Below are 16736 nucleotides of genomic sequence, written 5' to 3' on the forward strand. Positions count from 1 at the left end.
ATCTAACGGATGAAAGCGATTGATACTACATACCTATAATTTGGCTCTTGATAAGATTTTGAATGGTCTAACTGTCATATTTGATGCCATTTCATCATGATGAATGGAAATTATGCAACGCTTCTTGAGAGAAATCGTTTTTTTAATTCATTCTTTCTCTTGGTACATATTATGGACGTCATAATAGTGCTTTTTGTGCTTAAAAGTCTAGTTTACAAGACGTACACATTTCACAGGCTACTACTTCTCGTACCTTTTCGTAACTGTCGATATTCCAATTGAATTACTTCGTTTACACTACTTTCAAAAAAGACCTTATTCAAGGAAACTCTGGAAAGATAAGTAGGGGTAACAAAAGGGTCATTCTTTGAAACATTTAGTGACTATTCATTTATTTTAGAGAAATTTATTTCCTTACTGGGAAAATGTAACAATGACGGATTTTACTGGAAAATTAGATCTGCTTCATTTGTTAGCGAGTAGTCATTCCTTATTTTGCTATTTATTTGAGTTAAGTACCTTATTTCGTAAGATGTTTTGTTAACGAAAATATTCTTTGAGGGGTTTTTTACTTAGGGCACGATGAAGTATTTAGAACAATTATACACTGGTTTGTTAAGTAAGATTTGAAAATGCTCTTCTTTCAGTGATGTAGGTGTGCATTTCAAAGTCAATCCTAATGGTCATAGCAAATTCAACATTGATAGACATAATCTGTGTATTTTCAAACTTAAATTATAGCTATCAAATCAATTTTGCTGAAACAAAACTATCGTTTCAATCCTGCTCATTTCTATGATCGACTAGTAACAACAATAGTAAAACCAATTAATTTTACTGATAGAATTGACTGGTCGATCTGTCGTCGTTTGTTGCAGATTACCTGATACGATTAATTAAGCGCATTGTATGAGTTTGTGAAAGCTTATTGTGCTAAAACTGTTTTGCAAATTCAATTTGTGTTGCTTTGGGACAAACAGAATAGAGATTCCGTCACGAATGGCAATTGAGAAAGACAACCAAGGTTGGGAATCAACGTATTAAGTATAATTATCGACTTCAACGTGTCGATAAAACGTCGACAATAACATTGTCGTGGGTGCATTTAATAATATAGCTACTCTTATCTTCTTCAGTGTGACTTCAATCTTTTTGTTTGTTAAACTAAACTAAAAGTAATAAAAACAATGCAAAAAATATAAAATTCCTATATAAAGTTAAAGCAATAAACCTAATAAAGTATTTTGCAAACAAAAAACAATATTGCACACCACAATACACGGTACATGAAAGGGAAGCAATAAAGTTCGTTCCATCAAATGAATTGGCCCTTTGCAAGTGCGTTTTGTGCTTCCTAATGTTGACTACTGCAATATTGCTATCATAAGAGAAAAAAAGAATTAAAAACCCCGGGTTATATGGTGACTTTGACTTTTTGTTTTTCGAAATGGTTAACAGAAAAAAGTTGGACATTTATTTTCATTCATTTTAACTTGGTTACGAACTTTGTTTTTATTGGGTTTATTGCATTCCGAATTTATTACATCTACTCGATACCAGATATCTGGATATTTTTGTGAGTTTTTTGCGTTAAGTTACAATTTTGTAATGTTATGAAAAAGTAGATAAATTGTCGTGAAAGTTTGTTTGTTTACTGGAGTAGCAATCATTAAAAACTAGGTGCATGCGTGGAATTCTCCTCTGAAAATCGTATGATGGATAATATGCTAAATTGGATTGGTCTTCTCGGTAAAAAGTAATTGCTTGCATTAATCATTCCAACTGATAGCCTTTCATATGAAATGTGCATAATAGATATTTCAAGAAAAAGCAAAATAAACATTTGGTTAATAATATCAAAATGCGTACCGACTGAGAAAAATATGATAAAAAACGGAGCAGAGGGCTGTAGAGGATTTATAAAAGAAAAACATGAAACTTTTGAGGATTAGACACCTATTTTTAGACTTAATAACATCTTCGTATTGGTTACAAGAGAAAATTGATCAAAAGTTGATGACTTGAGTTTAGTTAGATTAATTAAATCATCAGTTATGGTTATAGTAAGAACGCGAGACATGTGGAGTGACGAAAATTCTAGTTTTCTGTTGGTACAGAAATTTGGTTACAACAAAAGAGTTTTGATACATTTTATTTTACCTTTCTCGTCTTTTGTTGAGTGAATAACTGCGGTGGAGGTAAAGTGATAGAAAAAGTGCACTTATGGTTTAGACGATAAGAAATTGGAAAATGATCCATCATATTTGAACTGTGAAACTGTGACTTCAGCAGCAGAAAGTTTCGAGAAGAGTGCATACATTTTTGCTCTATTGAATGTGAAAATAAGGTAGAAAAGATTGCAGGTCAAATTTCTTGTTATACTGAAAAAAATACACTTTGCAGGTGATTTTGGCTTTGGCTTGAACAGATTCAAGTGTTTATTTTTGGTTTATTCAACTTAGTTTTTAATTAAACACTTTAGGTCTACGGTTTTTTATACTTAATTGACAGATATTTTATTAATATTTGTCAAAAATGTTCAATATAATTTGTAGCAATTTCTAAAATATCTAGCATATCCTGAAAGTAAAATCATTTGTATTTATAACGAAGTTTTAACAAAATTATGAATATATTTTTTTTTTGTAAATGAATCACTCTTCAGCATATTAAATTTTTGCTCTCCATTTTTGGAAATTTACCGGAAAATTACTTCATGCTTAAATAAAAATTTTTCTTGATAGAGAAAACAACTGTCAAACTTGTCATTGTTATTGTCAAACTTATCATGCATTCTAATGAGATCATTTATGACATTTAACCGCCATTTGCACCGTACTACTTTAAGCATAGCTTAAGTTAAGTGTGGTTGAGAGTGTGACTTTTTTTACCTGTACTGTCCCAGTCTGACCCACATTTGAATTAACCTCGGCTTACAAAACGACGGGGCAAACGGTGGTAAATAATTAAAAGTACATTAGACTTTGTTTGAATTGATATTGGATTGTTGTACAATTAATTAAAAAACTAATTCTTTTGAATTTTCAGATTTTCCAATTTTTTACAGAAAATTAACGGAAACTTTCTGAAAAATGTTGTATACCTAACCTTTTAAAAAATTTAAAAAAAAATATTATTTATAAATTTATCCCTTCTGGACAACACATTCCCGGTATAAAAGCTTTATATCTTTCGGTAGCGTGAAGTTTCTACTTTATATGGCAATTAAAAGACAATTTCAAAGGCTATAAATTGGTATATTGAACAACCCTGTAAGTATCAAAATAACAGAGTTATGAGCACAGTAAAAAGTGCCAAAACCAAACAACTCAGTTTTAACAGTAAATAACTCACTTATTCGACGTTTTAGGTAAAAACGTTATACAGGGTGGTCAAAAGAGAATTTCAAGGGCTACAAATTGATATATATTGAACCACCCTATAATTGTCAAAATAACCGAGTTATTGACAATGAAATGGAGTAGTTTACAGGGTGATTTAATGAATTTTTAACATCCTTGTAACTTGTTTAATTTTCATTTTATAGAAAAAATACCAAATATGAATCTTGTAGATATTTGCATATACCTTATTGTAATCTGATATCTGATCTGATATCTCTCAGCAAATACTTCTTGTTTTTGATAAAATGACGTATAACCGAAAAACTTTCTTTTATTTACTGGCAGAACCCACTTTTCTTCGTCCTTTATATCGTTACACTCTAGTTCTTACGCTATTTAGTTTTATCCCAGCTCGTAGCAAGATACAGGGCATCACGTTTGATTGGTTTTCAATTAAACAGAATCACTTCCAATTTTCGTCGTGACAGTGTATTATTGGTTCAGGTTACAGGCTTACAAGTATAAGATTTATTACCTCTTTAATAACTAGCTTTTAGCAATTATTGCTTCTTTCATTACAGAAATGATGTTCCAAAATGTACAACATACACACACACGCTATGCAAAACTTAAAGTAAAATAAGTTGACGTAGCAATCTAGATAATAGAATGGTAAATTCAAACAAATTCCCAATTTACTTAATATCACACTTACACATTCTAAGTCAGATATTGAAAGAGAATTGATACTTTGTCCCAATCCTTAATGACTAATTTTTACAAGAAAAATACAGATAAAGGCTTACAACACTATCAGATCAGTCATCTGGTTACCTGTTTTGACACAACTGCCATCATTATTCTTTGTATGACATATTTCAATAATGTTACTATTTCTAAAGCACTTTTTTATTCGTTGTTCATTTCCTCCATGATTTTAAATAATATTCATTACAACAGTTAATTCCGTTAACATTGTGGGCAATATTAAATTGATGATGAGTTTTGAGCAATTGATTTTGCATTTTACTAATATACTATTCATTAAATATGTATATCATCGTGTTGGAAATTGAAATTACGTTTTTAGGAATTCCCTACGGGACTCTGCTGTTTTTTCGATCATAAATTTCGAACGAATTAATTTTATCGGTCCAATTTACTAATCATTATTTATGTGTTGTGGTCCCCTTTTTGCTCCATGTGCTTTTAAGGTACAATTATTGAAATATTTTCAACTAGTTCTGGCAAACTCAAGTAGCATTTCAGCATTTGCACTGAAAAAATTCGTCACAGAATAATAGAAAGGCCATACACAAACCCCAACAAAAGAAAACTTGGAGTAGATTACTATTAGAGAGTTCCAAGAAAGTTTAATAATACAAAAATAAAGTCCACGTGCTTTGACTTTTTGAATTGCTGAAAAACTCTCACATTTATGTTTAAAAGCATCTAGATCTAATAAAATTCATTGACCCAGCTATATGTATAAGTTTTCTAATTTCTATCAGACACCATCTTTAATTTAAATTTATTGCATGCATAATATAGGATAGCAAACTTCCTTCTGCATCAGCCGACTTTTTTTGGTAAGATTCCCAGTTGGAAACTCGTGTGGTTAAAGTTTCTTAGTTATGCGCAAGCTGGTGATTTTATTTTCTTGCCATCTTCACAACAACTTCAATCAAAGGCTGAATTTAACTTTTCCTGCTAACGAATTGCCGACTGTTACTGTTTACAAATGGCTTCTACGTGCTCTGTTCTAAACCAGCTAAACCAGTTTTCAGGAAAACGAATTTTCTCTTATACTGAAAATGTCACATTAACAACTCGTTCTTTAATGGTGTTATTTTTATATACTATTATTATTTTACTAAAAAATCTCAAAATTTCAATGGCTTTATACTGGGAGTTATGTGTTTGATACAAGCTTTAGTTAAAACAAAGTTTTTATGTAATGGATGATTATCTTGCATGCAATTTCATTATCCATTATTTTGCTCTAGGTTTGTTAACAAGAAGTAATTTTACACAAAATAAAATATGACTAAACATGGAGATGTTCTTTTTACCAATATAGTAGCAACGTTTTAAATTATCTAAAATCTAATAGCAGGTTTATTTGACCCATTTGATTTTTCGCTTAGCTACATTGCTGAAATTAATTCAGTTGCAAATTTTCGCCTAAATGTACTACTAAAGAGAAGAAGTTACCTTTGTCCAAGAGTTTAACATCTACTAAACTAGGTAAATTAATAAAAAATGCTTTATTGTAACTTTCACGTTTGCTTTAGGTTTATTAGAAAAGTTTTAACGAAAATCGAGTCGAAATACTGAATTTCTGCATCAATTGTTTAAACACGAACATAAGCTGTATGTAATATTATATTCTATAATTATTTACGTGACAAAACATGAATGTGTTTTGTAGGTGACAAGCGTATTAACTAAAGCTCTAGGCGAAACTATAAAGCTTAACATGACGTGCACTTTCTAGTCCTTTGTACGGAAATATAGGATTTTCTTTTGCAAATCTCTTGCGTAATTTATCCGTACTAAACGGACGAATCTTTACTTGCGAGACAAAAAAATTGTGCAGAAAATTTCTTATTTAATTATTACTTTCATACAAAAAAATTAATTGGTGCAATTTGAATTTTATTCTGGCCAAATCAGTTGACTAGATTTAACAATCAAATTTTATATAACATTTTTAAATTGAAATTTGTTGTATTGGTTGAGTTGAGCCTTTTTATTGTATATTATTGTAGCAGTACCCACTCATTTTTATTTACTTTCTTGTGATGATGATGAAGTGTTTACAGGCAATTTTGTCCTTGTCCTTTCAAACTGGGTTTCTGGTGGTTCAATCTTTGACACCGCTTTTCTCCTTGACTGTACCAAATTTTGTAGTGTTTTTTCAAATTATTGGAAAGGAAATTTAATGAGGAGTTCAAAAATGTGCTTAAAACTGTTATTTTCTGACTCCAAGTCCAAGGGTATTAAAAGCGATTTTGCCCCTGACTGTCCTTTCTGTGTTTATGTCAGTTCAATCTTTGACACCTCTTTTTTCCCTAACTGTACCAAATTTTGTGGTGTTTTTTTGGTTATTGAATAGGAAATTTAATGAGAATTCCAAAAACATGCTTAAAACTGTAATTTGCTCACTTCAAGTGGGATTGAAAAGCAATTTTATTCCTGACGGTTAAACTGTGCTCAAAAGGTGCAAAAATCAGGTTTAGAATAGTTATTTACCTAATAAGTGCCGAAAGTGGTACTTTCCCGCACGAGACTGCAGTTGGCAGGCAGTTAAAGGGCGGGAAAGACGCTTTTTGTATGTGTTAGGTATAACATTTTTCCTACGAGTATCATTTTTCATTAAATTGAACAAAAATGTATAGTAAAATTATTAAATGAAAGCCTCTGTGTGCAAAGATAATTAAAAGTGTATTCTTAATTGAGAAATCAAATATACAGTTATAGTTTTTTGATTTAAATGTTTTTTTTTAATTAAATGAGTGCGGTAAAGTCACTTTTCCGCACTCATTTTTTCTTCGTTGAATATTTACATCTCATTAAAATGGATATTTTTGCTCTACACATATAAACTGCAAAATTGCACGTTTATTATTCATTTATTGTAAATTACTTTTGCAATGCGAAAAAGTACCTTTACCGCACCCGAGTAGGAAAAAGTTTTTCTGCAGTATTTGATACAAAACGTGTTTTTGAGATTTGTGACAGTTATTTTGACAGTGGTCACGTAAGTGCCTAGCTAAATTATCTCCCAAAAACACGTGATATCTGTCACCAATGTCAAAACTGTCAAAATTTGCCTAGAATTTGAAATAGTAATAGAATTTGACAACAGTTTAACACAGTTTTCGAAACAAGGCATGTTTCTGAAATGTATGACAGTTATTTTGAAAATTGTCAGTAAATTACTGCTATTACAAATAGTATAAAGTATTACAAATTGTTTAAATAATATTTTCAGATTTGCGTGATTGTTCTCATATCAAAAAGATATTATTTGTCATAATTTAAATATGAGATAATAAAGAAAAGTGACAAAAATTAAAAATAAATTTTTTTTAGAAAATGGTACTTTTGCTTAAAATGTTATAAGATTGTTACTTATTTGGTATAAGAATCACGTTGTCAGAAAAGTTTTACTTCATTTATTTTATTATTGATTAACCAAAATTTCTAAAACAATAAATAACGAAAACAGTCTAGGTTTTCATGATTCTATTTTGACAATACTGACCAAAAATCACTTTAATGAAATTAATGACAGTAATGACAGGAAAATGATATCTTTCAAGAAAATTTTAATTAGACCCGTAAATTCATTGGTAAAATTTTCTGTCACACTGAAATTTACTTTACCTTACCGGTAAATAACCGGTTACGGCAAATTTACGCCCATCACTTACGTTTCTAACAAGTGCGGAAAGCAGTTGGCCGAACGACTCGTAGCGGAATTAAGCCAAGCAGTCCAGTGTAGAAAAAGTGCTTTCCACAAGTGTTCGGAACAAAATTTGTTGTACGAGTGGTTGTAAATTATAACCCTTGTGGCATAATGGTAAAAACATCACAGTAGCTTGATATGAAAAAATTGTGATGTTATCAATCACTTGTATTTGCAATTTCATTACTATCAAACATGTCAGTGGGGTATCCTAGTCACACAATCAAATTTAAAACGTATTTTCAGAAGTGTGTAATATTTGATTTTTGTTATTGTCAGTGTTTTATATTCATTGAAACGAAGGGTTTGCGTTACCATTCAATGCAAATTTAGTGCCAATAAATTCTTGTGTCGCTTTGTCTATTGAGAACGTTTACCAGGGGACCGATGAATTCTGAAGCCTAAATAAACCAGCAATAAAAAGAAACAAACGTTTTTCCGGATCCAAATTGCAAATATTTTCACTCAATTTAGCTAAAAGCTGGATTAACCGGATTGAGCAAGTAACGTCATGTCATTTTTTGTTGGTATGGAAAACATTGTATATTTTGGCAATTTTCTTTACTACTTCTTGTTTGATGATGACAAAGAATAGTTTTATAATTAGGTACATGTAGAATTTGAAATTTACTAGAGAGAAAACTAATTGCTTTTAAGTAACAAATATGAAAATAGAAAAAATGCTTACCTCAATTGGAATCATCACAAAAGTCACAATTAAATCAGCGATAGCTAAATGACGAATCATTAGCGAGATTCTGGACTTTCTGTGTCTTGAACGGAACAACGAGACGAATACCGTCAAATTACCGACTGCGGCAATTGTAAAAAGCACTGTATACACAAAAATTATTAAAATGTTCCGACTTGAGTAGCTGTTCGGAAAAGAATCGTTTGCTTTTGACCCATTCACATCCAAAATAATCCAAGTATTGTTGTCGGTCCACAAATATTCGCTTGAGTTCCGCATCCTGAGAATCCCCGTTCACATTGTCAAACGATTATAAATGGTGGGTAGTCTTACATTTTTCACAAATCTCCGATGAGTCGAACACCCTGAAAAGAAAAAAATCAAATGTACTTGAAATATTCACACAGTATTGAGTACATTTTGGTTAAGAATGTTTTCGTATCAGAACAACGTGAAAATAGTACTTTTTTCTTCTGCAAAGTCAAGAAAATGTATTTGTAAACCTGGAGTAGGATCTTTTATTTTAAATTGACATTCAATTACTGTGAAATTATTTAAAACATACGTTTATTGTTCCCAGTGTTAATAATTAAATTCAGTAATTTGAACGTCTCATATGAGAACAATAATTTTAATATCGCTTTTGAGAATTCACGGAAAAATATCTGGACAAATATGGGACACTGGTATTTTTTTTCTTCTAAAGTTCGCCAAAAGACAGTAATTCAAAACACATCAGACATGTGCCAACTGATCTGACAAAAAATGTCATTGTTCAGTAAAACTTTCTTACTGTTCTATATGTAGATTGAATAGTATATTACACACCGAGGTGGGAAGAGTTTCATTACTGTCGAGAGATTAGTTCGATAGCCGAGACGCGAAGCGTCGAGGTTTTGCTAGGATCTCGAGACAGGAATGAAACTTCCTACCGAGGTTTGTATACTATTTTATTTACAACCATCATATTTCTATCAAAATTTACAATTTATTGTTTCATTCTGAACATATCTAGAATATTACATTTAACAAAAAACTACCAAGCAGGCATTTTTCTCAGAATAATCAATCAGGTATATTGTTACCGTAGCTATGTGGTAAACAACTCACCAATATAAATAAATGTCAGAAAAAGTCAGATCGATATTCAGTTCGCAAATAATAAATTGAGAAAAATGTCCTGGATTACAACTCGAATTGTATGCATTCTAACGGTTATAATGCCTATAATACAAGAAATAGCAAGAAATCAACCAATTGGGCACAATACAATAGCTAATTATTCCCAAAAAATTGCTACTTTTTTGAATTTAGAGAACTCGAAAGGCTTTACAGGCCACGCTCTAAGAAGAACCGCCGCTACGTTACTTGCCAACAGTGGAGCAAATGTACTCCAATTAAAAAGGCTGGGAGGATGGAAATCTAGTACTGTGGCAGAAGGTTATGTGGATAGCTCAATGGAGAATAAAACTAAAACTGCCGTTATGCTGTCCCAACGTGCCATGTCTTCTGAAGCTGTTGCAAGTAGTTCACAAACCTCAGTCATTCAGCAGCAAATTAATTTGTCGACCAAAGAGACAACTGTTGGAGACGCCAGTGCTGGTACTGGCCTAAATATTTCTATAAACACTTATAATAATTCAAATGTAACCATTAATTTCAATAAGTAGTTTGTTTTAGTTATTATCATGTTAATTTTAGAATTGTAATGTATTATAGGCATTATAACCATTAGAATGCATACAATTCGAGTTGTAATCCAGGACATTTTTCTCAATTTATTATTTGCGAACTGAATATCGATCCGACTTTATCTGACATTAAAAAATTTTGATTCAATCATCATTTTTTTTTTTCAAAAATATTAACAATCACACAATTTTAGAGGGCGGGAAATGAGGGCGGGAAGTGAGGGCGGGAAGTGAGGGCGGGAAGTAGAGGTGCGCAATATGATACTTCCTAACCTTTAATGACGTTAGTAATAACAGAATTACATATATGGTTGTAAATAAAAACTGTTACAGACACTTTGTATACATACAAAAACAAAATCAATTAAAAATAATGTTTGTTTGTAGAAATGCTATATTTTAATTTAAGTTAAGCCTCTAGGACAGTATGTCAAATACAAAAACAAGTCGCATAAACAACATTCTGAACGTTTATCGGGGCGATTAAATCCTGATTCAAAATCACGTCTGCTTCTGATTATTCCGATATCCACCGCACACAACATAAATTCAATGGAATTTTACATTAAGGCAATATTGACTGAAATATTTACGAATACGCTTCCAGCTCTAAAGTTATAAACTATCCGTCATATACGATCATTAGGTCATAAAACAATGCCGCCAAACTTCTCAGCATTTGTGAGATGAAAGACATTTTGCTAAAATAGGTCATTTGTCAAATCGTAGTATTTGAGTTGGTTTAACAGATTTTCATCACGGATTTCGTTTATTCGCTTAGTTAAGGAAAACTATGCCCCTTTGTACATACTTGTTTCATTTATTTTTATAGAATATATCCCAAATTCCCAGTAAGTATCGAGTTGATTATCATTAGTAAATGACTTGGCCTTTACAAGGGCGTTGGCTCCTCTCTCCTCCGTTAAATTATGCTAACAGGACGTAAACAGGCTTTGGACAACCAAAAACTTGAAATTTGTATGATTTTGTTAGGCTACTTAAGGCCAATGTATAGAAATTTGAACTATGAAAACACTAAATTTTTGTTGACAACGTTGTAAACATGAGTTGGTTAGTTTACACCCATCAGTGTAATATAGAACTAATACTGTTCAATAATACGATAAACCAAATGCCATTTATTAAATAATAGTTATTTTCCTAACAAGTGCGGAAAGTGATACTTTTCCGCACGCGATTGCAGTTGGCCGAACAAAAAAACTTTTTTTTCTACTCCTTCAGGGATATTGGTTCATTCCTTAACAGTTTAGAGAACGGATCAGTAGGCAATTGCCAACGGTTGAACGAATACAGAATCCTAGAGTTTCCGCAACTGTGCGATATGGAATAGACCAATCACGGGCAATTTTCTGCGTGCGTAATGAAATAGACCAATTACAGACAATCTTCAGCGTGCGTAAAGAAATAGACCAGTTACAGCTAATCTTGAACGTAAACGAAATAATTCTTCTGATTGTCATCCTCACTGACAGTTGGCATCAAAACATTGCATTTTGGCTTATGTTTTGAGGCAATGAAAAAGCCGTTCAAGGTTCAGTTAGTGTTCAATTAAAGAATAAAAACATCTACTTTATTATATGATAAAGCAAATGATACAAACTTACAATTTACAATGAAACAAATCCATTCAACACCTCAAACTAAAAGACGAAGTTAATCAGCTGTCACCCGGTGACAATCCGGGATACCGTTCAAACTTGAAGTGATAATGTAAACACAGAAACGTTGAGTGTTTGTTTGCGAGAAGTTTGTTAAGTAATTCCAATTAGTCGTAGAAAAAATAAAACCTGCAAAACTCCTCGTCCTAGTGCGATAGGGACATCTTATTCACCCTTGTTGTATAATATACTATTCTGCACTAGTATTTTCTGCACTAATGCAGAAAAAAGTTTTTTTTGCACTCATTCCATTTTTTCCGCACTATGCGATTTTAATTCTTCTGACAAAAGACATTTACAGTACCTCTTAACTTATTTACTTTATAGCCCTGATGAAGAAAGGCTAGTTTTAAGTTTTTATCTAAATTCACCTACATCCAAAATCCATCATTTCTAAAATTCAAACTGGTAGAAGATTAAATATAACACCGATTTATCTTGCCGTTCTGAAAATCGGCTCTACCTACATCATGATTTAAAATGGAGCTAAACATCCACTTTTCCCAGTAACGCGAATATTTTCCATTCCATTCGTTTATAGTTATTCAAATAATGGATGGGGGTTAAAAACCGCACACTAACAATGGACAGCCATATTTTTACGCCTGCTCTTTTTCCATGACTTTCAACACTTTTTTACAAGTTGGATTGTTTAGTGAGGCAAAATATAATTTCCACTGCTGTACTATTACAAAGTTTACAGAAAAAAGACATTTTAAGCGGTAAAATATGAATTAAATTAAATAATAAATGTGGGCTTGTTTATTTAAATGTAAACACAGATTAAAGTCAAACAGCGCAAATTTTTCCTTCCTTTGCCAACATAAATAACTAATATATTTATCGATAAAATAACAGAATAAAATAGCGTTAGTTGTACTTCATTGAACTGTAATTTGCGTATTAGAGAATTGTTGATGGTCATTTTAAATACAAGGAAAAATTTCAGAGACTTTTACCATGACTAAACATAATTTTATTATATGTATTACAGTTGAAAATAAAATTTCAGTTTGATATTAAAAAATGTCTCTTACTAGTTTGTGCATTTTCTCAGATTTATGCAAAACATGGCAAAAATCAAAGTAAAATAGGATGACGAAAGCAAACGTCCTCCCATTTTACTTTAATTTTCTTGCAGGAAATTTTGTCTATAAAACTGAAACGAAATTTGTCACTGTGTCTTCTGCAGAAAGTTTACTATATTTGCAGCACATAAAGCTTTTATTTGCCGCCATATCCTCTAAAGATTAACTGCAACGTGACTGGTTGATGCTAGTAAGAGGCTTTTACCAGTTTAAAAAGCGCGATGTTAGAGTACTAAATGACACTGTGGAAATAAACTGTCCTTCACATGTGTTGGATGTCTTCAGTCTACTTTAGTGCAAAGAACGAACAAATTCTCTCTAGACGTCTTAAGTCTCCTTCCGTGTCAAGATTTTTTTTCATATTTCATAGATTCATGTTTTTTCTAGTCACATGTTTGTGTCAGTATTTTAAGCAATTTTACTGAAGTTTCACAAAATTTAACTCAAATATTCAAATTTTTTCTATACATTTTAGAAAATGTGTCAAACTAAAGTAGAGGTTTTTGAATAAAGATCATTTTTAACAAAGTTTCTGTTTTCTGGGACCGATTAAGTTAGAGAAAAGCCTTTAATGAGTGATTGTCGTTGATGGTCAACAAAATTATACTTACATAAAAGTAAATGATCAGTTATTGAAATACATCACGTGACATCTGTCATAATTCCTTTGAGAACCTCAATTGCAATTTGTGTTAACAGTAACATGGAACCAAATTTGACAGTTGACGCGTTAAGGACACTTTAATACTTTCCCTACGTCACCGGAAACTGTACGATAAGTTGTATTTACAGCGCCATGGAACTTTGACAGTTCTGACGTTAAAAAATACTTTTAATGCATGCGTCACGTGACAGCTGTAATAACTCACTCGAGTGACCTGAATGTATAAAATGCCAAATAGATATGTTTCTTTGAGAAATTGCATTGCAAGTTGTGTTTGAAGTTCGATGAAGCCAAATTTGACAGTTGGAACGTTTAGAAACTTTAATATGTATCTTGCGTCACCTGACAGCTGTCATAATTGTCAAAACCAACTCACCAGAAACCTGAAAATATAAAATGCTTAATAAATGTGCTTCTTTGAGAAACTGCACTGTAGATTGTTGCTCCATGGTTTTTACCAACCAAATTCGACAATTCTGACGTTGAGCAACACTTTTATACTTTTCCTACGTCATGTGACAGCTGTCATCACCCACTCACTAGTGACCTGAAAGTATAAAATTCTAGATATATGTGTTTCTTTGAGAAACTGCACTGTAAGTTGTATTTACAGCTCCACGAAACCAAATTTGACAGTTCTGACGTTAGAGAACACTTTTCTACGTCACGTGACATCTGTCATAACTGTAAAAACCCACTCTCCAGCAACCTGGAAGTAAAAAATGACTAATAACAAAAATTTGTCCTTTACCAGCCATTAAAAAAAATCGACGTATAACAATGGAAGGAGCTATTTTACCAAAAGAAGAAAATAAAACATCTGTATGCCGGCTATATATCAGAATTTAATATAACAGAAAAACACATTTTATCAGTCGTTTCCGATCATTTCGCCAGACGACATGATATATTTATATTCTATATAAATGTCGCAAAAGGAATAAATTGCTAAAACTGTTTTATGTTAAAAGCAATTTTGAAGTGACGGACGTAGATATGCAGAATAAAGACCGTGTTATATCATAACAAAGTAAAAGTAGTGTTTTTTCTGGTTTAAAACTATTTTTTTCAGTTAAAATATTGACCTTTGTTTGACTCTAATTGGGCAGTAATATTTAATATTCCGGCAGAGCAAATCTAGTCAAACGAGAAATATAAAAATTAAAAACAATGAAGATAACAAGGGATTGTAAGCTATTCAGTTTGGTGCAAATAATCTACTATTTATATAACCTTTATTAAGGCTACAACGTAGTCAACGTTATTAAGTGTAATGTAGTGCAGACTGTGGTAGCTTTTTCGATGTAATATCATTGTGCTGCCAGAGTCAAGAAGTAATAATATAAAAAGCGAGTTGGCCAAATTAAATATCGATTTTCATTTTTGTGCGTATTTATTTGGCAACAATTTGGCTCTCATACTAAATATCCAGGTTACAGAATTAAACTTTAATCAACCGATTTTTTAATTGTTCAAAAGTTAATAATTTAAGTTAATTAATGATTCTCTAAATACTGGAACACGAAACAAAATAAAGAACTCGTGCAACAGTAGAAAACTAAAAGTTAGAAGCTCTTTAAGCTGTAAAAAGTTCAACTTACATTTTATTCGCTTAAACTGTCTCAATAAAACTTACTGAATTGAATAAACTTTTTGAATTACTGAATTGACATGCTTCACTTAACCTTGTTAGTTGCATAGCAGCGTGGAGACCCTAAAATGAACTCACTCTGCAAGTAAATCCACTGTAAACTGTTAAAAAATAGGCCCTTATTTACAAAGGAAAGCGGAAGTGACCCAGGTAAATTATGACAAAGAGACAAAAAAGAGGAATCCTCTTAAACTGTCGCCCAAAGAGAATATAAATCTTTAATTAAAACCGCTTAAAAAGAGTGGCCTGGAAAGATACAACGTGCAAATACTGCGACTCTTGTTTTGACATTTTGTTTATCTATCTGAATTAAAAATAGTATTGTTGAAATCCGGTATCATTTGAATTATTGCAGAATCAAAATATCAATTTTCTGAATTGTGATTATCCCATTACTTTTCTGCTTTTTGATTTATTCGCTCAGCAAATTACTTTCTGAAAGAAAGCTAATAGCTAATATAAGCTTTCAGAAAGTTTAGAGATAACGTCTCGACTTATATCAACTTTCGGATAATTTCGTAATAATAGCTTCTGTTTAGTGGCCTTTTACTATTATCCCACAAAGCATTAACCATCCCAAAGCATAACATTAGCAGTAATAATGCATAGTCTACGTGACGCCATTCTTTACAGGTAGACACCTCTATCTACATGGTTAAAGTCATGTAGATAAAAAAACAAATAGTCTACATGGTATCGAAAAGTAATAATTGTAGGTCGTAAAATTTTACAGGGTAAGGGATTAGAACAAAAATTATCTAGATTAATCAGCAGATTCTAAAAATGACATCAACAAATTGAATGGTGAAGCAGATATTTGTCAAAAAGTTCATAGAAACACGAACATTGTATTATAATACTATCTTCAACTGATCTACTATAATACTGACAAAAGAGATATTTTCTAAACAGTTAAAAGAAACACCCGATTATACCAAAAGAATTTTCGATTAATTTAATAGATATTTTGACTTTGACACTAGTTTAGAGCTTACAACACTGTCACAGTCAAAACGTGACTTAAATTGATGATTATCGTCTGAAAATCGTTGCAAACAAGCGTTAAAGTTTACCTTGAGCAGGAGTTACATTAGAATAAATATCACGCTTGAATTCTCCCTTGGACTTGGAAAAAAACAAAAATAATCATCATACAAAAAAAGAAGAGCATCATAATGCTGCTGTAGCACTGTGCATTTTGACCACTCGAGATTGAAATACAGGAAAAGAGAATAAATAATCATCCTCTTGAATATATTAGCATCTCTGTAACGAACATCATGTATTCAGTCAGAAATTTATATGAAAAAACACTATCCAAAATATATGGTCTAAATAACCTGTGTTTTGCGGTAGAAATATCCTCTTCACTTCATTCTTTTTGTTTCTTATTTCGAAGGGTGAAAATCCTAACACTACTTTGACCTTTTTTAGTAGTTCAAACTAAACAAGGG

At 31.7% G+C, this 16736-nt stretch overlaps 1 protein-coding gene across 2 annotated transcripts in view; it reads right to left on the reverse strand.

The window, feature by feature from the left end:
• LOC145724708 (adipokinetic hormone/corazonin-related peptide receptor variant I-like) overlaps nt 1-16736 on the reverse strand; it is a 72897-nt gene that overhangs the window by 28138 nt on the left and 28023 nt on the right. Inside the window, exons 1-2 of one of the 2 annotated variants that reach the window (XM_081973107.1) lie at nt 14008-14143; nt 8507-8874 (exon numbers count right to left, since the gene is read on the reverse strand). In XM_081973107.1, coding sequence (XP_081829233.1) covers nt 8507-8788 — 282 coding nt within the window. In that variant the 5' untranslated portion in view covers nt 8789-8874; nt 14008-14143. Of the gene's footprint in view, nt 1-8506; nt 8875-14007; nt 14144-16736 lie in introns of those variants that run through there. The other variant, XM_081973106.1, reaches the window with a different exon arrangement.

This window comes from Ips typographus, linkage group LG2 (genome assembly GCF_016097725.1).
Source record: "Ips typographus isolate SLU linkage group LG2, UJ_Ityp_2.0, whole genome shotgun sequence".
NCBI lineage: Eukaryota > Metazoa > Arthropoda > Insecta > Coleoptera > Curculionidae > Ips > Ips typographus.